We start from the raw sequence: 21,511 nt of genomic DNA, 5'->3' as shown, positions 1-21,511 counted from the left end.
GACACTGGGGACCCCCACAGGCTCCACCCCTCCGGGGGATGCTAGACTCAGCCACCGCTAAGCAGATGCCACGGCCCTGGCAGGCTCACTCTAGGGCCCACCTGGGCCCGAAACACCTCACTCCACCTCCTTGGGACATGCAGAGCCTGCAACAAAATCAACCTCCTGGCGACTGTTTTCCCTGTTTGATTGCCAGTGTCTGCTCGTCTGTTAGAGGGAAATAAAGGAGTCAAGTCTAAATGTATAAAAAATTATGATGGAAGTCCTGAATAAAGTGGGACTGCAGGCTCACTGAGCTGAAAATCAATCAATCAATGAGGGAGTGGATCAGGAGTGCCTCATAAGCCCCAAAGAAATGATCTGCCCAAACACTGGGATCCAACAGTGGAGGACCAAGTTCCAACACTTTTAGGAAGTAAATAATGAAAAATCAATTCAGAGGAAAAACAGATCAAGAACCCTGACTCTGACGTGCCGACACATTTACTGCTGAATACCATTTCTCGGCTGACCGAAAACTTAGGAAGGTGTTTATTTACTTTCAACACCTTCCAGAGATCAATATTTTTAATTTGGATCCGAGTTATTATTTTTCACATCACAGCAGCGGGAGAGGCGTAAAGTGGCTCATATTTTAGTGCTAAAAAGATCGATACGACAGTTTCACCTTCACTGCAGCCTGGCCGCTGCCCGGCCGCACATCATCGCGTCCCACGGGGCTGCAGGTGCCGAGGCAGGAGAGCAGGTCATCACCCGCCAGCAGCACAGACAGCTGTGATTTAGCTGAGCACCGAGCGCCCGGTGCCCTCGGAAAACCAATCTTGCACCTCTCACTTCATCAGGCCTGTCTCAGGTGAGGCAGAGGCAAGGGGCCTGGGCAGGGAGGGGCCCCTGCCCACAGCAGATCAGGCCCCAGCACAAACACATCTGCCTTTCCTTCCCCATCCTCGGATCAAAGAGTAGCAGCCACCGCATGGATCCCCACGAAGTCCCCTCAAGTCTCATGAGGAGAACAGGGAGGGGCTGTACGGGGGCAGGGACGGGGTCTCCCAGGCAGGAGCAGCCTTAACTGCTGGCCCCATGCTCAGCACCAGGGTCTCTGCCTGGAGCTGTCAGCCGGGGAAGAGCCTTCTGAGGAGACCCTAGGACCCGGGAGCTGTGAGCCACGCACGGTGGAAAAGGTGCCTCTAACACCCTATCACCCCTGGGGCACCACGTCAGGGAAGGCAGGCCAGAAACCTCCTGGCAAGCCCAGACGGTGCTCACAGCCAGGAGCACAAGTCTTTGGGGCTTGCCTACCCCTCCAGTAGACCTTCCTCTCGTCAGTGTAAGGAGCAACAGAGGAGGAGGGGAAAGGAACCAGCCCGCCTGCTGAGCAGCCAGCCACTCCTGGCAGTTCTGACCACAGGACACAGAGCCACGGGCCTGTCCGTGGGTGAGCAGGAGGCGGGCCCACCGAGAGACCTGCACCTGCAGGGCGGGCATCGGAGCCTCTCCACACGAGGCTCCAGCGCAGGACCTCCACAAAGAAAGCAGGCCTCGTGCCCACCCCACACTGTGCGAGGACACCTGAGCCCCAGCCTCAGGCTGCCCAGCTCCCTGCACAGCCCCACACTGGCTGTGCGACTAGGACTGCTGGGGAGCAAATGGACAAGCACCCAGGCCACAGGGCGGGCTGCCACAGCAAGACTGCACACATGTCCTGCTACCTTCAGCTCTGGCAGGAACAGGGGTCTGCACCATGTGGGGGTAGGAGAGCAAGCCACAGCGCTGGGCCCAGTCAAGGACCCCTGCCGTGCCAGGGTTTGGGGCCACCAGGTGAGTGTCCTGACAACCAGCCCTGCATCAGCCTCCCTGTTCTGATTCATCCACAGGAAAAGCTCAGCGCACCAACATCCAGGCGTCTGCAGGTTAAAGAGCACATGTACCCACCAGGCTCCCCTCTGAGGCACCACCCTCTCCCTATGCCCAGGGCTGCTGTGGCCATACAGAGGTCCAAACAGGAGCCCAAGCAGGAGGCCAGCACCGTGCACACCTCCTCCTGCCCCAGCTCCAGCAGCAGCAGCTATGTGCAGCAGACACCTCCTGGAGCCTGGTGTCCCAGGCCAGGCCTTCTCAGCCTCTCCACAGCTACCTCAAGTACCAGTGGACATCCTTCTGCTCTAACCGAGGGCCATTACTAAGCTACGCTTTCCCCAACGTCCTCCAGAAGGGTGAAGACAGCCCACACTGAGAGGGGAGTCTCTCGTCCCACGCTCTGCCACCACAGTCATCTTCACTCCAGAGACCAGAACTTTCAGGCAGGTCAGTACCAGCACCCAGTCCAAGCTGATGTCCTCTTGTCAGGGGCAGAATGGCAGCATACACCATCTTCCTGCTGCCCGCTCAGGTCGGCCCTGCAGCCCCAGAAGCCACACACCCTGGCTCAGACCCCACACTCAGGTGCCTGCGCCTTGGACACCAAGTCACCAGGAAAACTCGGAGGCCCTCAGGGCCCTTCCTGTCCAGGCCACACCTGAACTCTGCCACGGTGGACATGGCAGAAGCCACTCCCTCTGGCTTCCCAGGTCAAGGGCCATCAGGAAAGCGGTGCCGGCGCCTCATGCAGCAGGGCTTTCCTTCTGCAGCAGGAGGAGATGGCAGAGGAAGTGCATGAAGACAAGTCTGCAGTCCCCATTTGGCCATCCCGAGCTGCAGAACTGAAAGACATCCCCTTACATCGGGCCATGGACGTGCATGCTTGTCAGGCGGTGAGCAACGCACTTTCTATGTTCCTCCATGTGGTCAGTTAAGTCAGACGCAGGACTCCATGCAGCTGGAGCGTGGGGTCCATAGATGCTGGATGGCCTTGGGAAACTTCGCTCAGAGCCCACAGTGCCCAGGCCTGTAGGCGGGTGTGCTGGGTCGAGAGTGCTGAACCCAGGAAGGGTTCCTCCCAGGAGCTTCCTCCCAAGTCTGCCTCAGTGCGTCAGGTGGCAGGTGGCTGGTGCGTCCCCAGGGCAGGGCCTGGAGAAGGCAGCTCAGGGACCAGGTGGCCTGATCTCCCTCTGGACTAGCCCACACAAGCACAGAGTTCAGGTTTTAGCTTGGACGCCTCCTCTGGGGTCCTCTTCCCTGGGCCAGGCCCATCTCACCAGACAGGGTCAGGAGGCAGCCCCAGGCAAGAGCTCCTGGTCATAAACTGCCCAAAGTTCTGTGTTGCAGGGCCAGCACCGTTTGAGGAAAATCCAACCTCACCTAGGGTCCCAACTCTGTACCAAAGACTTCTCTTAACTCTTTGCTGAACTGCTGTTCTGGCAAGGAATAGCTTCATGCCACAGGCCAAGCTGGCAGACACGTGGATTGCACACATTCTACAGAGTCCATCTCCCAGGTGGACGATTCACACAGGGCTGTTCTCATCCAACACCCATGAAGGGTCACTGGACCAAAGGCAGAGACCCCTGCCTTCATGGAGCTGATCCAATAGCAACAAGGAGACAGGCCTTGGGTAAGGAGCACTTGTTGGGAGAAGCACAGCCACACTGGGCAGCAAGGTCCCTCAGGAAGGGGAGAGAGTGGGACAGAACTTCCAGAAGGAAACGACAGCAGGACAGAGCCCTCCAGGAAGGGGGAAGGAATGGACGGGCCAGCGCAAAGGCCCTGGAGCAGAAGTCATAGGTGTTAGGAGGCAAAGGAGTCAGGAAGTTGGCAGCCACATCCTGGCCACAGAAGACGGCTCGGCTACAGGCAGCTCCTCTCTCCTCTGCTGCAATGTGCCCACCAGGAGCAGGGCCACCACGAGGCAGCCCTGTGTGGGGAGGTCACCGCAGCTCCTCACCAGATATCCCTGGTCCAAAAGTGCAGGCCTGGTCCCCAGTGGTGCGGGGATGAATGTGGGGAGGCACTGAGCAGGTAGCAGCAAACGGCCCTGGGGCAGCGAGGTCCCACGGGGCAGGCTGCCCAGGTGTCAGAGGCTTCTCCCCTTGGGGAGCAGCACCCTCCCTCCCGCACCTCCTCCCTCTCCCTCCTGCGTTCCGGCTGCAGTGAACGCCCCTGAGCACACACCCCTGAGCACATGCCCCTCCCCTCTTCTGCAGAGGACCACACCGCTCACCACGCGCAGACAGAGCCAGCAAACTCACCTGCATCAACCTGGCAACATCTTGTTTCTTTTGGGTTAATACAAAACCTCAACTGGCTCAGCGGCCGGCACCTGCCTCACACATGTGAGGCCCTGGGTTCCACCCTCAGCACCACATAAAAATAAATAAAGGAGCGGCACCGTGTCCATCTACAACTAAAAAAAACCTGAAAAACAAACAAACAAACACGACTGGGACATGAGGCCACTGAAGCTGTCAGGACACCAAGGACGTCCAGCAGTTCTGGACAGCACTGCCAGCTCCCCCTTGGAAAAGGATGCCATGAGACCCAGCACCACCTGTGACCAGGGGACACCAGGCTCAGGTTTCCTCCTCTGGCAGGGCAGTGCCCCATTCTTCTCAGGGCCGGGGTGCAGGTGGGGAGGACAGTGCCTTCCCCTTGGGATCCGTCCTGGCCGGTGTTGGTGTCTGGGACATCACCCCTCATTCTCCACCGCTGCACCCTGGATGGAACTACCTTGCCTGTCTCACACCCTCATTCTCCACCGCTGCACCCTGGATGGAACTACCTTGCCTGTCTCACCCTCTCATTCTCCACCGCTGCACCCTGGATGGAACTACCTTGCCTGTCTTTCCACCTGCAAATCTCTGGGAGCCCTATGCTTGGCCCCTGCAGCCAGACCTAGGAGGCTGCACCCAGTTCACGGCATTAAGCACTGGCGGACTCCCGTCTGGGGCCTGGGTCCCCTGCACTCCACACAGGCACTGCTCCTCCACTCTCCGCCTGTGGGCTGAGGTGCCCACACAGACCCACCAGCCCTGGCTGATCCTGCCCCAGCACTGCTCCGCCCTGGGGACCGCTGAGCACTTGCATGTGCTGGTACAGCCCAGGCTCCAGGGCAGGCGTGGAGCAGCTGCTGCACCCAGGGAGCAGGCTGACGACCAGGAGAACCAGGGCCAGTCCCGGGAGGGCCCTGCTGGAAGGGAAGGCCAGGGACACTCCCGTTCACACACAGGTGCTCCTGCCTCCTGTGCGGCTCTCCTGGGACACCAACGCCCTGGGCCAGGCGATGGAGACACTCCAACACATTCCCAGGACAGGAGGACCTGGCCTCCAGTGCCAAGGCCTGAACACGCCAGACAGGCAGCGCCTCTGAAAAATAGACCTTGACACCAACTTTCCACAGAAAACACAGGCAGGCGAGGCACCAGCTGGCGACAGAGGCTGGGGAGAGGGATGCCACCAAGGGAGCCCAGAGAAGAAGGTACACTTGTCTCTATTCCTCTGTGCAGACCAAACGAGCCTCCTGCTCACGCCAACAGTCACACTCAGAATTCAGTGTCGCCATTTAAGTACACAGATCCGCCTGGCGCCACCTCCTGGCGGTAAAAGTCACTCGCAATCCCCTGCCTCTGCCCAAGCTCCCAGGGCGTCCCCAGCAGAGGAGCAGCAGACGCCCACTGCCGACTCGCCGAGTCCCACCCACAGGACGACCCCACGTCGGCGTGTGCAGCAGGTGCAGTCCAGTTCATGAGCTTTCTGGGAACAGGCCACTATTTTCTGATCCCTATTAATGCCCATGACAGCATTTATGTACAAGATAAATTCATTTCAATTTCCTTCTTCAATTAATGGCCTATTATTTGAACCAGACTCAGCTGAAAATACTGCTCTGATACCATCAATCTTATAAAGACTAAATGTCCCTCCGTCTGAAGCCAGAAGGCACCAGGTTGGGTAGGAGGGCTGCCTGGCTGGTTCTGCCCAGGACCCCAAGGGAGTAGGGAGCTCTCTACCAGGACACCTAGAGGCCACTCAAGGTCATGACACGACCCAGGGGGCATGAAGTGGTGGTACTCAGGGCCTCAGTCTCAGTTACAGGACAACAGCATCACTGCCTTGGTGCCCACCTACGATGGAAGCAGGCAGCACAGAGCAGCCTGACCACCGCCAAAGCCTTCAGAGGTTGCCCACAGCCACCCACTAACAACAAAGGCAGCCCCAGGGACCCTGGCTGCAGGCCAGGAGACAGTCTCCCCAGGAGGGACAACAGGTCATGGGCACCAGTGAGCCAGGCTCAGCGGCAGGCACACCACACATCACCCCTCCTCCCAAACAGCCCTGGTACTTGCTTCTGTTCCCAAGTCCTTCCCAGCCCTTGCTCTAAATCTTGTACTGAGGATTGAACTCAGGGACACTCAACCACCAAGCCACACCCCCAGCCCTTTTTTGTATTTTATATAGAGAAAGGCTCTCACTGAGTTGTTCAGGGACTAAGTTGCTAAGGCTGTCTTTGTACTCAAGATCCTCCTGCCTCAGCCCCCTAAGCTGCTGGGATTACAGGCGTGTGCCACCTGCCTGGCCTCCCTGGCCTGCTTCTGTAGACAATCAGGAAAATGGCCTTGGGCAGCCAGCTTGTCCAGCTGCCCTCAGCCCAGCCCTGGCTGCTGGCATTTCAGAGACCTTGACTTTGAGAACACGTACTCTGCAGACTGGTGTAGTGCTGTCCCTGGTGGAGAGGTGGCCCCGGAGGTAACTTCTGACCAGGAGTGGCCAGGCTCCTGCCTGGCACTTCCCATCTGAGCGACAGGGTGGCGCCCCCTCTGCTGGGCACCCAGCTTAACCACTCACATCCACGATGCAGACTGCTCCAGCAACACACATTCTGAAGGTTTTTAGTTTGTTTTCATCTAACTCAAAGTGTTTCAGTCATTTTCCTTGTCATTTCTCTGAATCATGGGATTCAACTTGGTTGACTTCTAAATACTTGACAAATTCTCGGAGAGCTTTTCAGTGCACTTCTCATTCCACCCCTTGTGGTCCAGTAACACAGTCTGCAGAATCCCAGTCTCCCCAGTGTCCAGGTCTGTTCTACAGCACAGACTCCAACACGTGCTGGTGGTTAAAGGGTCTGTGGCCAGTGCCCAGGCCAGGGAAGACCCTGGAAAGAAGCTGGCCAAGAGCCCTAGGACTCATCCAGGCCTAGAATGGCCTCATCGGAGGGGTGGGACCAGATCACCCTGACCGCAGGCCACCAGGGACCTGTCCACAAAGGGCCCGAGCCAGCTTGGAAGACAGGTAGGCACTGCAGCCCTCAGGATCTGCAGGGGCTACTGGAACCCCCTCGACTTCCTGCTGAGAGGCCTCTGGGGACAGTGGACCTCACACTGCCCTTCAGCCCATCACACTGCCTCGTAATCTCAGGGCCACAGGTGCTGGACACACGTCCTCCCTGTTCTGCTCTCGGTGTGTGGCATGGCTTTTGGCTGTGGCTGCATACGCTGCACTTGATCTGGAGTGGCCCCACCAGCACTGCAGCGCAGGCTGCTGGACAGGGGCCTCTGTCCACCTGCAGGTAAGCTAACAGGGCAGGCATATTCAGATCCCTGCTGGGCAGGCCTGCTCACTTTGCCAGGTTCTGCTGCTTCCTCGTCTAGGAGAGCCAGGAGTCGGGGGCACTTGGGACTGCTCTGAGCTCTGCACAGAAGACCTCCTGGCCGCCAGGAGGTGGCCCTCTTTGCTCTGGCCATGGTCCTGGTTCCAAAGGCCACTTCCACAGCAGCACAGCCACCCTGCTCTCTCCTGGCTGTGCTGGCAGGGCTTGTCTCTCCTACCCAATTACTAGAAAACACCTGCATCTCTACAGTTAAAGGAGGCTGGGAAGAGCAAAGGGACTTTCCCACAGCAATGCAGGTAGTGGAGTAAGGCCACGGCGCAGGGCGGAAAGGAGAGGCAACCAGAGAGGCCCAAGGGCAAAGTGGCCATGAGGAGCTCCCTACAGGACCTGTGTTCAGTGAGTAGACTGCACCATGCCTCCTGGGCTTGCCCTTTGTGCTCCCTCTACCTGCAGCTTGTTGCCATACCTGCATCTGTGAGTTTGTTGTGGAAAATCTGGGCTGTTCTTTCTTTAAGCATTTCCTGTCCATCCCCTCTGCACCCTTCAGGGGCCCCAGCCACACACAGGTGAGGCCCAGGACATGCTGGGTCAACCGTGCTCCCCAGCCACTTCACACCATCTCCAGGAGTGCTCCACTCAGCACCATTGCTCTCTGTAGCTCATCTTTTCATCTGGTCTGCCACATCCAGCCAGTGTGTTTTCATTTTTAAATTCTGTTTTTTCATGAACAGAAGTTCCCCTTGGGAAGACAGGAAGTTGGATCCTGGCAGAGGAAAGTAAAGGGCTGGGGAAGGCCAGTTTCTGTGTGGGGGTGGACTAATCCAGAGCTGGGAGGAAGCAGCCACAGAGAGAAGGCCACTGGGGAGCGTGGAGGCTGTGTCCTGAGCCCACATGGCCCCAGGTGCTGGTCAGAGCTGGAGGGGCATGGAGAAGGGTCTGCAGGTGCTGCAGGGATCATGGAATCTGCAGGGATCTGCAGCTCTGTGGCTGTCTCCATGCAGCAGGGCATCACTTACCCGTACCAAAAGCCCAAATCCAGAGACAAGACCTGGACAGACAAATCCCTCACCAGGACAACCCCCACGCCACACCCCCAGGGCAGGTGGCTTCATCTCTGCCCTGCCCACATCAGGTTCTGGGGCAGGGAAAGGCTGAAGGACAGGACCACAGCTGCCTGCAGGACTCTACCTTGTGGAAAAGCTATAAACGTGACGGTGTGACAGAGGGTGCTGTGAAGGGCAGGGACAGATCCAACCCAACCCCAGGAGCCTGGAGCTTCTGAGAAAGGGCCTGAAAGGCTGCTGGGGTGCAGACGAGGTGTCCCCAAGCTCGTGTGTGAGACAGGGCAGGACGTTTAGAGCTGAAGTGGCTGGGTCACGGGGCCTGAACCTGACCAGTGCACTGACCCGCTGACAGGGAGCCATGGGGTGCGGACTGCAGGCCGGGGGTGTGGAGGAGGAGGTGGGCCACGGGGGCTCCTCTGGGTGTGTGTCTGGGGAGCTGCACTCAGCCGCCCTGCTTCCTGGTGCCCAGCTCCCAGCTGCTTCCCTCCGCCGTGATGTTCTACCTCATTCCAGGTCCTAAGGAATGGACCTCTGAAACAGAGCCCCAAAATAAACTTTTCCTCCTTTAAAATCATTCTTGTCAGGTGTTTTGGTCATGGCAGTGAAAATGCAGAATAAAACAGACTTCATCTCTGAAGCGACCCCCGGTTACTCAAAACCTTGCGAACATCTCCTGAGAGGTGCTCCCAGGCCCCTCCTACCTCCCAAGCCTGCTGGACCTCACCAGGGCCACTGTCCCACAGAAGCCAGGATGTTGCAGAGGAGGGACAGGCCCTTCCCAGTTCTGCAGAGGTCCCGTCCCACCCCTCATGGTACCCTGGGGCAAACCTGGCTCCTCGGGGCCTCCTAGGGGCTCACAAAGGGACACAGCACACAGGAGCAGGGCCGGAGGCACCAAGAGCTCCGCAGAGCCCACTCATCTCCACGGACCAGAACGGCAGAGGCCTTCTGACTCCCATGCCGAGGCTGAGGGCCTCCCTTTCTTGGCAGTTGCATCTCAGTCCCCACCAGGCTCCACATACGCCAGTGGAAGGAGGCGGCCCTCAAGCAGCTGTGTGCCACGCTCAGCATCCCCTCCCGGTCGCAGAAGCGTCAGAGCACCCAGCAGCCTGCAGTTGGCGCAGCAGCTGGATTCAGGCCGAGCGGAGTGTGAAACAACTTCGTGCTTAGAAGGACCAGCCTCAAGGGAGGCTCGCCCTGCCTGGAGTTTCCACCATGGCCTGGAAGGGGACTCACCGTGAAATGCTCCTGTGACTTGTAGTTTTCATCCAGGTAGACTCGAGCCCTGTTGTATTCTTTCATTGCATCGCTTGAGAGTAGTTCCCTGGAAGGAAAAAAGCAAGGTCATTGAGGAACAGCAACAGAGGCCACATCATTCTGCAGGACACCCTCGAGGGGCAAGGATGTAGTTCAGACAGCATCTCACGTCACCCTGAAGCCAGCACCAGCCAATGGGGGGGGGGGGTGAAGGGGAGATGGGGGGAGGGGAGAGGAGGGGGAGGGGGAGCCTCAGTGATTCAGCTGCTGGTGCCCTCCACGTGCAGTCTGAGGGAGGACATGAGGCTCCAACACTGAACATCATGCCTCACGCCTCATCTGGCATCATACCAAAATTACCTGATGTCCAAAAAGAAGCCCAATAGCCATCAAACACAGAAAGGACAAAAGTGGCAGAATTCACTAAAAGAACCTTAAAACATTTAGCAACTACGAACATGATCAAGCCAAACAACATGAAGGTAATGAAGAAAGACACAAGACCCAAAATCACAAAAAAAAAAAAAAAAAACCTGATAGAGCTAAAAAATATGATATCAGAAATAAAACAAGTTCATGGGACTGACTTTAGGTCGATCCTACAGTCCTGCACAGGAACAGACCAGTGGCTCGCACACACACACTGAGGGGAAGAAGACCTTTGGGACTAGGGCAACATCAGCACCCTGGAGCTGAGGACCAGAGAGAAGGAAGGAAGAAGAGCAGTGTCTAGAGAAATAATGAACAAATGACTTCCAAATCTCATTAAAACTATAAATCTACTGGTTGAAAATAAAATCAAACCAAAGAGCAACATAATCAAGTCACTGCAAACCGGCTGTAAAGACAGAATCTGGCAGTCGGGGGATACTGAGGTGAGAGCACCAGCCACGTCCTCAAGGGCAGCAGGGCACAGAGGCCACTTGAGACCTTGAAGTGGCAGGCAAAAGGACAGGCTTATACTCCAGTGCCACCAACATGGCTCTCCAAGATGACAGACATTCCTCATTCAGAGGAGGGCTGAGGGCGCAGCAGCCGGCTGAGCAAAGGCCTCAGCTAGATAAAAACTAGATGCACAGAGCGAGCACTAAAAGCATAAGTGAACCGCTAATCATAAGTGGCAGAGACTCCCACTCCTTAATCCTAAGAGAAACTGGCTATTCAAAGCAAAAGCAACAAGGCAGGAGGCTGCCAGGGAGGGAGGACCCCCAGGTGCGGTGGGTCCACTCTCCTGCAGGTGCCATAGCCTCTATCACCTCTTCCCCGCTTGGAGAAATGCCTGCTCTTCCATCGACCTGCCTTTCTTCTTTTTAGCAACTTGCAGGAATTCTTAATATATTTAAACACTAATTTTATCAGTGGAATGTTCTGCAGATCTTTTTCCCAGTGTGGCTTAACTCCTTTTATTTGGAGTGGCCTCTCTATAAGCAAGGTGGTTAATTTTAACATGATGAAATTTATCAGTCTTAACCTTTCATAAGCTATACTTTTGGACCTTTGTAAGGAAATCTCTGCCTGTCTCAAACCTTGAAGAAGATATTCTGCTATAACTTAATCTCAAATTTTAACCTTTCTACAACTGCAACTGCTGATGCAGGCCGTGGGGGCTGTGTCTGACAAGCATTAGGGACCAATCATAGGAAGCCCATGTTTCACAGGCCATGCATAAGAGAGAGCAGCATGGCCACATCTGCTCTGGCTGCCCTGCTTCTCTGCCAGCCCACACCACTGTCGCCACTGCCGCACAGAGACTGGTCTGATTGGCAGAAGTCCCACCTCATTCCCCTTCTGGACTGTTCTGGCTGTTCTTCACTCTGCTCCAGAGCCATTTTGTATCAGTTTGGTGAATGTCAGGAAAAAAGTCTGTAACACTTGCATTAAAATTGCCCAAATTACAAATTATCTGGGGAAAATGTGCAGGTTTTTATCCTGAAAGTCACCATGTCACATCTGAGAACGTTGAGTGGTGGGAACTCAGCGTGGGCAGCAATGTCATTCCAACACCCAGCCTGGGGCAGCAGGACACTGCCAAGTCCCAGCCTTCTCATCATCCCACAGACCCAGGCCGAGGTCTCGAAGCCCCTCCGTGGATCCCGGTGCCCCAGGTGGCACTGCACAGGGCTTGCCTCCCTCATAGCATGGAGGCCTTCCATGGTCAGCTCTGAAGTCACAAGGCACTACTCCCCTGCTCTGTAGGCCGGAGTCCAGAAGGGACAAGATCCCTCTCCCCAGTAGGTTCAAGACACACTGTCAGGGACAGAAAGGATGGACTCTACGGTCACGGCCCCCTTTGGCAAACACCACCCATAATGATAGCTTTCAACATTTTCCAAACAGGCTTATTCAGACTTTGCTTTTTATCTGCATTGTATTTTACAGAATGTTAATGAGGTACCATTTACTACGCTTACTCTCAAGGCTGGGATTTCTGCAGACCTCAGGTTGATTTTCTAGCAGAAGCACCCTGTACAAGAACTCCCTCTTGAGGACATGGAGAAAAGAAACATTTTTACACTGTGGTGGCACTGTAAATTAGTACAACTGCTATGCAACTCCTCAGAAGGCTAGGAACAGAACTAATAATCACCACTCCTGGTATTTATCCTAAGAATCAAAGTCACTGTGCTACAGTGAGACACACGAACTTGTGCTTACAGCAGCACAATTCACAACAGCCAACTACAGAACCAGCCTCAGGTCCACCAAAGGAAGAAAGGACAAGAAGATGTGATATATATACACACAATGGATGTCTCGGTCCAGAATGGCAAAGGTGGGGACAACCCCAGCCCACCCGCAGCCCACAGGAACCCATCCCGAGACTTACTTGACGAACTTGTCCACGTGGGACATGGAGGCCTCGTAGTTCTTCCCTCCGAACTCCTGGCAGTGCAAGGCCATGAAATGGGGCTTGTGCGTGTGCACAACCTGAGGAGGAAGACACATGGTCAGGGCACAAACCACCCACGAGCTGGAAGGCCACACAGTCCCCCACAGCCCTGAGTGGGGCGAAGGCCGCACATCTGCACCAGGGGTGGGTCTTCCCAGTCTGGAGCGGCCCCTTTATGTTCCCAGGCACCTTCATTCCCGTGTCCTCCTCTTTCCATCACCATGAATCCCTTAGAAAAGACTCAGAGTTTCCTAGGACCTTCTTCCACAATCTAGAGGCATATTTCTCCAATTAGAAAAAGAAACGGTTTCTGCTGCAGGGAGTCTGGAGAGCTCCCAAAAATCAAACAAGCAGGTCATCATCTCTAAGACACTACTTTGGGGCCACCACCAAATGAGAGTGCCACCCAGGCACACGCACGTGTGAGCACCTGTGGATGAGCGTGTGCCTGTGCAGATGTGCATCGGCTGTGTAAGGGAATGCACGAGCAAGGGTAAGCATGTGTGTGGTCATGTGCAGCTCTACACGTGTGCACAGTGTGCCCATGGATACGTGTGTACACTGTGCATGCGAGTGCTCATGTGTAAGCACACGTGTGAGCGCTATACATGAGCATCACAGGCACGTGTATGAATAATTGCAAGAAAATGCGTGTATGAATGTGAGCATGTGAATGTGCATAGGGTGTGTAAGCACATGCACACAAAGTATGATTGTGAGAATGTATGTAAGTGTGTGCATGAGCACGTGTCAGCACAACCTAGCACGTGTAAGCATACACGCATGTGCTAGCATGTGTGTGGCTGTGTGTAAGCATGTGCACGCTTGCACATGGGCACTTCTGCCCATCTGGGAATCACTGAAGCTGACTGCTGAGCATGCACCAGGTCCTCAGGTGGTCTCGAATCCTTGGGTAACTCTATATGGTGGTGGAGCAGGGGAGGACTGGTACACAACATAACTTGCCCAAGGTCACGCAGCCCAAATGGCAGAGTCTGGGCTCAGAACTGAGCCTCAACTGGTCTACCTACCTGCAGATCCACCCCTGCCCACACACTGTACTGTCTCCGAGGTCCCAAGGTCCCTGACAGTTGACAATTCATGTTTTAGAAACCACCAGCAAGGATTTCATCCTTCTGTAGTGCATTCAATCGGCCCTAAACCTTGCATTTCAGAGCGGCACAGTGAACATCCTTGACAACAGGCTTCCTGCATCCTGACAGCCACACAGCCATGCAGACCTGCATTCCCAAGGGTCAGAGTTTGAGCAGACACATGTGAGGCCACACAGGAGCCCAGACATCACCTAAGCAGAGGGAGGCGTGGCCTTGCTGCTCTGCTTTCTGGAGCACAGGGTGGGCAGTGCCTTGCAGGGAAGTCCACTGACAGGTGCCCATGCCCGGCAGTCACTGGGAGTCCTGGCAGGGTAAAAAGGGCCTTTGGGGGGGTGGGAGGAGGCAGGAGCAGAGGAGCCACAAGTCAGGGTCACTGCCACCACAAGGCCGAGGGTAGTGGAGTAGCTGGACTCACGAGGGCGAGGGGCCTCAGGGTGTGTGGCACTAGAGGTTGAGAAAACACTTGGATGCAGCAAGTGCCCACCTGTGGCCCTGGGGCCTGCATTCTTCCTTCGACTCCAGGTGGAGTTCAGCACGGCCTCCACACAGCTCTGCCGTGTGGCAAGACAACTGAGGTAGCGATCCTGCCCAGGAGCAGGTCCAGTACCATGTGGGCCCAGTCCCAGGCAGAACTAACCAGATTTCAGGTTGTGACATAAAAATACTTATGGGAAAAATGGGAAAATTCTAATAAGAAGGACATGAACACACGCGGACACTTCTGAAAACAGCTCCACCGTGAGATGGGACAGTGCTCTCGCAGGGTCACAGGGCCACCGCTGCAGCAGCGTGTTTACCAGAACACTCAGAATATATTCCCTTGCTGGTGGCATGTACTCAGGGCATCACTCCAGGGGCTTCCTCCAGGGTCCTCGGACAGAGAGCATGCACACCAGCAGTGTTGGCCACAACCCAGGGCAGAGACCAGGGAACTCAGTGCCATCGAGCGGCTGGCTGTGCCAGCAACCAAAGACTCTCATCTCAGAACAAATCGCCAGTAGCTCTGCCACACAACCTTCCTTCATCCCTTCACTGCTTCTTGAAGCAACATGCCCACACCACAGCCCACTCAGAACTCCACCCTTCACACAGCAAATAAGAGGACCCCTGTGGGTGTGGGTTTCCTCAGGGAGTGCTGCCCTGCCTGGAACTCCTCCCCACCACAAGGGTCTTCCATTGCATTTCTAGGGTGCACGGGGCACAGGAAGCTGCTAACGAGGAGTGCACGTGATTCCTTGCATATGCAGGTAACTGTGAGGATTTCCACAAATTTCATGTCTTCAGCAAGAAGAGTCCTTCAGCTTCCTAGAACTCTGCAGAATGTTCTTACCCAGCTGCTGAGGTGGAGGCGGGGTAGAGGGAAAGGAGGCAGAGAAGTACGGGGGAACCCAGACCACAGTACACATCCCCGCACGTGTCCCTGGTGCACCGCAGCCAGCACCTTCTCCACTGGAAAGGGAGGAGTGGGGTGATGGGACCCACGGTCTTCACACCAGACCACCAGGAAAAGCAGCTTCCTGTCTGAGGAAGACTGGGTGCCCCTCGTCTGTACAGGGGCACAGGCACCTGAAGGCCATGCTCCCTCCCAGGCTGCCCAGCCCACCTGGAAGCAGAAGTCAAACCCTCACTCCATGCACAGAAAGGCACAACGGCTCTTTCAGATCTTCACATCTACTGGCTCTCACCTAAATTCCAAGGAACACTTTCCTCCTCAAAATCACTTGTTTAAACACAAGTAGCCTTCTGTGGCACAAAAGTCAACATTTAAATGACACTGAACTCTCAAGGTCAACTCTGGTCCTTTGTACCTCCAGAACAATGCAGGGATCTGAACTCAGCAGTCACAGACACAGCTGCAGGAGCCACAAGGGACCAAGGAAGCAGCCAGCTTCCTGGCAGACGGACCTTGGTGGCTGCACAGAACCCTGCCCAGGCAACAGCGCAGCACTGCTCATAGGGAGCCCATCTCTGCTGGGAGCCCTAGCAGACAGAACGACCCCAGTTCAAGGTGGCAGGCAGAAGACAATTCAGCCAGCAGGTCAAGCAGCATGGAAGTCACAAGACAATCCACATGCAAGAAACATCCAGGGACCCGCACAGTATGCGCTGCTCTCTGCTGTTTCCAGTCTGGATGTGAGCACAAAGGGAAGACACTGACAAGCCCAGGAGAACCACGGTCATGAAAGGGGTCACAGGGCACATGAAGAAGTTGGTAGATTTTTAGGAGAAAACCCCAGACAAGTGGCACTAACCCAGTCCAACTGAGCAGAAAGGCCTCTAGGGAGCCTGGGGGGAAAAGAGCAGAAGTTGTGTACTTGGAGAGGACACCAGGGCAGGCGGTGCACCCTGGTAACGATCTTCTTCCGCCTGGTGGGAGAGCAGGAACCTGACAGGGCCCGGCTCAGGGGCAGTGGAGAAAGCAGCCTTCTGAGGCACCTAAAGGGGGCAGACATCGTAAGGGGCAGCACACACACACCTGGCAGGCAGGCCGGTTGCACTTAGCTGCAGGGCCCCTTCAAGAAGGGCAACCACCAGCCAATAGCAGCCAGCTGCACCCAGAGAAAGCAGAAGGCGGAAACAGTCCCCAACAGGTGCCCAGCAAGGCCAGGATGAGTGAGACCAGGTAGCCGGATGCAGAAGGGCAAAGCCATGGCCACTGGAGACACAGCCTAGCACTTCCCCATCTCTGTGCACTATGCCTGGGGTGCCCCAGCTGGTGGTCCTCAGAAGGCTGCCAGAGGGTGGCCCAGGCTGCTGACCCTAGTTTGGAGTCTGCATAGCAGAATGAGTCAAGGAGTGGATGGAGCCCAGCCCACGTCCACCCACGGAACACACAGGGCTAGCTCTCCTGGCCAGGCAGTTGGGCCATCTACTTCTGCAGCCCACAGGACTTATCCCTGCCTGCAGGTGAGGCTCCCTGTTTTCCTGTCACGACAGGCTGTGCTGATGCAGCTCTGCAGGGCCTCAGCCTTCCCCTGTGAAACAGGGGAAAGCCACAGCAGGAGGCCAGCAGCCCTGGCAGGAGCGGGAGAAAGGCCTGCAGAAGCCCCAGCACCGCCCGAAGCGAAAGGGCCTGGCACTCCTGGCTGGCATCTCAGTAGCAGCTGGCGGTTAACGCACTACTTGCTCTGACCCGCAGTTTTTCTGCCACTTTTGATAACACTAAGTGGAATTACATACTCCATTTCCTCCCCCAAGCCTGTCAACCTCCACTGACCTCCACTGAAGCCACTCTTCTCCCACGCTTCACCGCGGCCCCTCAGGGATGGGGCCCACTCCCAGGGAGCCAACTCTCTAGCACCAGCATATCCGGCTCACAGAGCAGGACTTGTGGAGGCCTGCACCCATCTTCATGGGAGCCCCCAGTTCAGGACGACCCTGGAGCACTTGCTCTTGTGTGACACGCAAGGAAGCGACAGTGTGGGCAAGCGCTCCCAGGACCAGAGACTGAATAAAACCATGACTTCTATGCAAGATTCTCACACATGCCACAGGAGTCCTACATCCTGCACCAAGTGACCCGCTGCAGTTCCCACATCTAAATCAAACACGACGAAGAGGTCTCACGGAACAGTCTTCGGTACAACAGTCTCTGAAGACCACAGAGTAACATGCTGGGCACAAGCCACACTCTCCCGGAGGACGGGAGCCACCTCATTGAGTGCTCAGCATGCAAGCCTCCTCCCAAGTGCCAGCCTGCTCACTAGGCTCGCCCAGCTCTCGTCAGCTCCCGTCACTCTCATCCGAAGGGCCGGGCCAGTCTCCTCCCAGGTGTGAGCTGGACCAGAGACCAAGAGCATACAGGGATGTGAGGGGTACAGCCACTGTGGCCAGCACTGCAGCCCCTCCCTTGGCTCCCCTAAGTCCATGTGACTTTGCCAGGCAGGTGAGCAAGCTGCCAGGAGAGAGGATCCTCCATCTCCAAGCAAAGTTCTCTTTAGAGGACAAAGTCTGGCCAACAAGCTGACCTCAGTGTCCTGAGAGGCCTGGCGCTGGAGCCACCCAGCGAGTTCCAAAGTCCTGGCGCCCAGGAGTGAGCAACAAGTGGTTACTGCCCAAAGCCACCATTCATGGGCCACCTGGCATTCCCACGGCAGCACCATCTCCAGCCACCCTCTGCCCACGCCCACCATCTCCACCTGAAGAGTCCACCCTGTGGCCAGGTGCGGCTCTGCTTTTGTTGCACACCTGCCCTGGTTCTCAGCAGAGCTCAGTCACCTGGCTTCCTTCCAACAACACTCCTCTCTGCAGGACCTTCTGACCAGGTTGCTCTTGCAGTCCCTGGCCAGCATGCAGCCTTTCTTCTGAGAACCATGTCCCTCAGCCCACAGACCCCGAGTATTCTGGAGGCAGGGAGGTTCGAACCCTGTTTTTCAGTTACCTTTCTCTCAGGAACTTTATAATTCCTTGAAAACAGGGACTCTGGCAAATGGCAACAGCCTGTAGGCATGAACTAGCCCAGGACTGACAGCTCCAGAACCTGCCACCTGCCCTGAGCACAGGTGTGTCAGCACCAACCTCACCAGGTGCTGGGGCAGGAGCAGTGGACACGCGAAGCATGGAGTACAGGTCTGGATGCCACACACCAGGCTCCCCAGAAAACCAAAGGCACCATGGGAAACGGCCCAATGGCAACAGGCTGGGAGGAGCCCAAGAGCACCAGAGCTGGTGGAGTCAGCACAGGCCCTGAGCTGGCACAACAGCCCACACACCTGCCCACTCCACGTGCAGCTCTGCTTCCTCCACAGGCCCAACCTCGCCAGCTCCAGGTCTCCCCATCACTGCTCTTACAGTTGGGCTCCATGTGCCTCTAGGATAGTCACTATCACCCCTGGGGTTCAGGACAGTCTTGGTGACCTTGCTTCCTCTGTAGTCAATGACAGGTCTCCACCTTCCCCTCCTGCCAGACTGTGAGCCCTGAAGCCTGCACGCTGGCATTGGCCATACTGGGGAATCTGCCAACACTCACACCAGCCCTGATGCACCCAGGATGCATGCATGGGCGGTGATGATGTTCTAGGCACCACCTCAACCCATGCCCTCCGAGAGGTTTCAAAAGCACAAACAACGCACAGGAAAAGCATCATGTCTCCCGTATGTAGAAAGGTGTGCTGAGAAACAGCCTTCACAGATTGGCATCCTGCTTCCGTGGAACCTACATTATCAAACTGCAACATCTGCCAGGGGTAGTGGTCACGCCTGTCGTCCCAGGTACTCAGGAGGCTGGGGCAGGACACTCAGCAAGGCCCTGCCTCAAAATACAAAGTAAAAAGGGCTGGGGATATACCTAGTGTGGGAGTGCCCCAGGTTCCATCCCCAGTGCTAAAGCAAGAAACAAACAGCTTTATCTGGAACTCTCAGGAGGGAAGTGGAGAACAGTGATGGGAAAGGTCAGAGCACTGATCGAGCTTCTCCACACCCACAGCCCAGTCTCCAAGCACATGTCCTACCGGGGTCCCATGAGAAGCCCTCCTTACACTGACCAGAGGTGAACTGACACAAGACACCAGGCGTCTACAAGACCACATGCAGAAAATTGTCCTGGGGCACCAGGCACCTTCCCCACAAAGGCCATCTGCAGGCTCAGGTCTGTGTGAGTGAAGAAAGATGTCGGGCATGTCCACTGGAAAGGACAGTGGTTACTGTGCCTGACACCATACACTCCCTAGAGGACGAGCTGCTGCCATCTAGAATGACCATCTATATCCACGAGGACATGGCCATACTAAGAAAACCCAGATACTGGTCACCTTGAAAACCAGGACGCTATCTAGTATGAGGACAGTCTGGGGAAAACTGTCCCGTAAAGAGAAGGAAGCAGGAACATACCCTGCCCTGTTGTTGAGATGACACTAGACAGCGAGGGCAAGCGCCTCCTCAGAATGTCCAGCTATAGGGGAGAAGCACCTCGGACTTCCAGAGCAGGACCCTGCCACCCCTCCCAAAGCACAGGCTTACAGGGACAGCAGCTGAGGCAGGCACACGACCCTGCCAGAAGTGCCGATACACAAACGCAGACACGTGCACCCAGTCTGATTGTGAACAAACACCAACACAAAAGATGAGTGGGGAGAGCATGTCGAGGGCTTGAACGAGGACAACGCAGCAGCAAAACTGAACACCCAAGAGACCTCTGGAGTTGGTTGTCAGAGATAAAGTTCAGGAGATGTAGGAAGGCGGGGGCCAGAGCAATGGCGTGCAGGGGACAGACCTCACCGAAGGGGTTCCCAGCCTAAGCTGCGCTGCAAGCAATGAGAGCAGGCGCAGGCCATGCCGCTGAAACCAGGGTGGCCCCTGTGGGTGAGTCCCCTGCTCCTTCTGCTCTCGTGGCTCTGCCAAGGTTGGGTCACGCTGGCCTGTGCAGCAGGCATGGACTGCCCAAACTCCAACAGAAACCACCACCCTCTGCCAGAAGAGCAGGGAGGAGCTGGGAGGCTGGGGTGTGCATGGGAAATCCAGGGGGAGAGTGTTTAGGCCACACAGGAACCACTCAAGCCATGGAATAATCCTGAGCCACGTGCCAGCAGAGCAGTGGTGCTGAGAGCGATGGCCAGCTTGAACTTTTGTTTTTGTTAAACACGAAGGCACAAACACACATAGCCTCAACCTTTCAAGGGCCCACCTGTACCACTTCCCCTCTGGAAGGTCTTCAGGGCAGCCGCTCTGCAGAGCTGCCTCTGTAGTTCAGACTGGCCCACGGCAGCCTCCCTGGCTGGCTTCTTGCTTTCTTCCCAGACCAGGCCCTGGAGCATTCCTCTGAATGAACACTTCCAGGGCTGGGCCATTGTCAGACCCAGCCCAGAGCCTGCTGAGGTTCGCAGGAGCTTCAGTACCTCTGCACTCTGTTCTTGGGCTCTTCTTGTCCTTTTGTAGCCCTCTTGTAGCCTCCTCTTCTCTTGCCCCCTGCCCAGGTTCATGTTCCCCAGGTAACAGAAACTCTCCAGCTCCAGTATAACTTACGGGGTCACTGTGGTTCCTGGGTCCTTCCTTGGCTGAAACATGGCAACTAATGTCATCAAGTGGCACGTTACCATAACTGGAGTCCAGGAGAGGAGAAAGATCCTGGAGCAGCAAAGAAGTACTTGAAAAAGTAACAGCTAAAATTGTCCTCAATCAAGTGAAAGACATTCACAGATTCTAGAGCCTCAGTGAACGCCTAGGAAGAAAAATCCAGAGAAAAACCCATGTCGATACATGTCACGATCAACCTGGTGAACGTCAATCATGAAACGCCTCAACATGCGCTGAAGCAGGGACCCCCGACGGAAAGCAGTTCTGTCACCCTGAAGCTCCCATCGGGAAAACCTGGGCTCAGAAGAGAGTGGGACCTGTCTGTTCCATGCCGAGGGAAGAGGGGTCCATCTAATGACCATGGGGCTCTGCAGAGAGGAGACACTAGAGCAGCCCAGCTGGAGGATGAAGGAAAGGCACCAAGGTGGGGTCTGGGTGAGCCTCAAGAGACTACCTCTTGCTTTCTGGTTCTTTAAAATATGTAGGATAAGCCTCCAGGGTAGCTGAGGACAAGCTGCCCCAACATCATGCACACGTGTGTGCATAAACGTTTAAACCTGTGTGACACAACATACATAATGTACAAACCACCTGGTAAATAACAGGTACAGAGGGAACACACTGAGCCTCAGCTTCCCTGCAGCTGGAGGCCAGCCCAGGCAAGGCTACAGAGGAGCACGGGCAGCCAAGG

General features: G+C 55.9%; 1 protein-coding gene across 1 annotated transcript in view; it reads right to left on the bottom strand.

The window, feature by feature from the left end:
• Positions 1–21,511, bottom strand: part of Inpp5a (inositol polyphosphate-5-phosphatase A) — a 169,076-nt gene that overhangs the window by 85,872 nt on the left and 61,693 nt on the right. The window contains 2 exon segments of the mRNA XM_047554037.1: positions 9,784–9,871; positions 12,632–12,732. Of these exon segments, the coding sequence (XP_047409993.1) occupies positions 9,784–9,871; positions 12,632–12,732 (189 nt within the window).

Source organism: Sciurus carolinensis, chromosome 5 (genome assembly GCF_902686445.1).
Source record: "Sciurus carolinensis chromosome 5, mSciCar1.2, whole genome shotgun sequence".
Lineage (NCBI taxonomy): Eukaryota > Metazoa > Chordata > Mammalia > Rodentia > Sciuridae > Sciurus > Sciurus carolinensis.
This window is presented reverse-complemented; position numbering and strand designations above follow the sequence as displayed.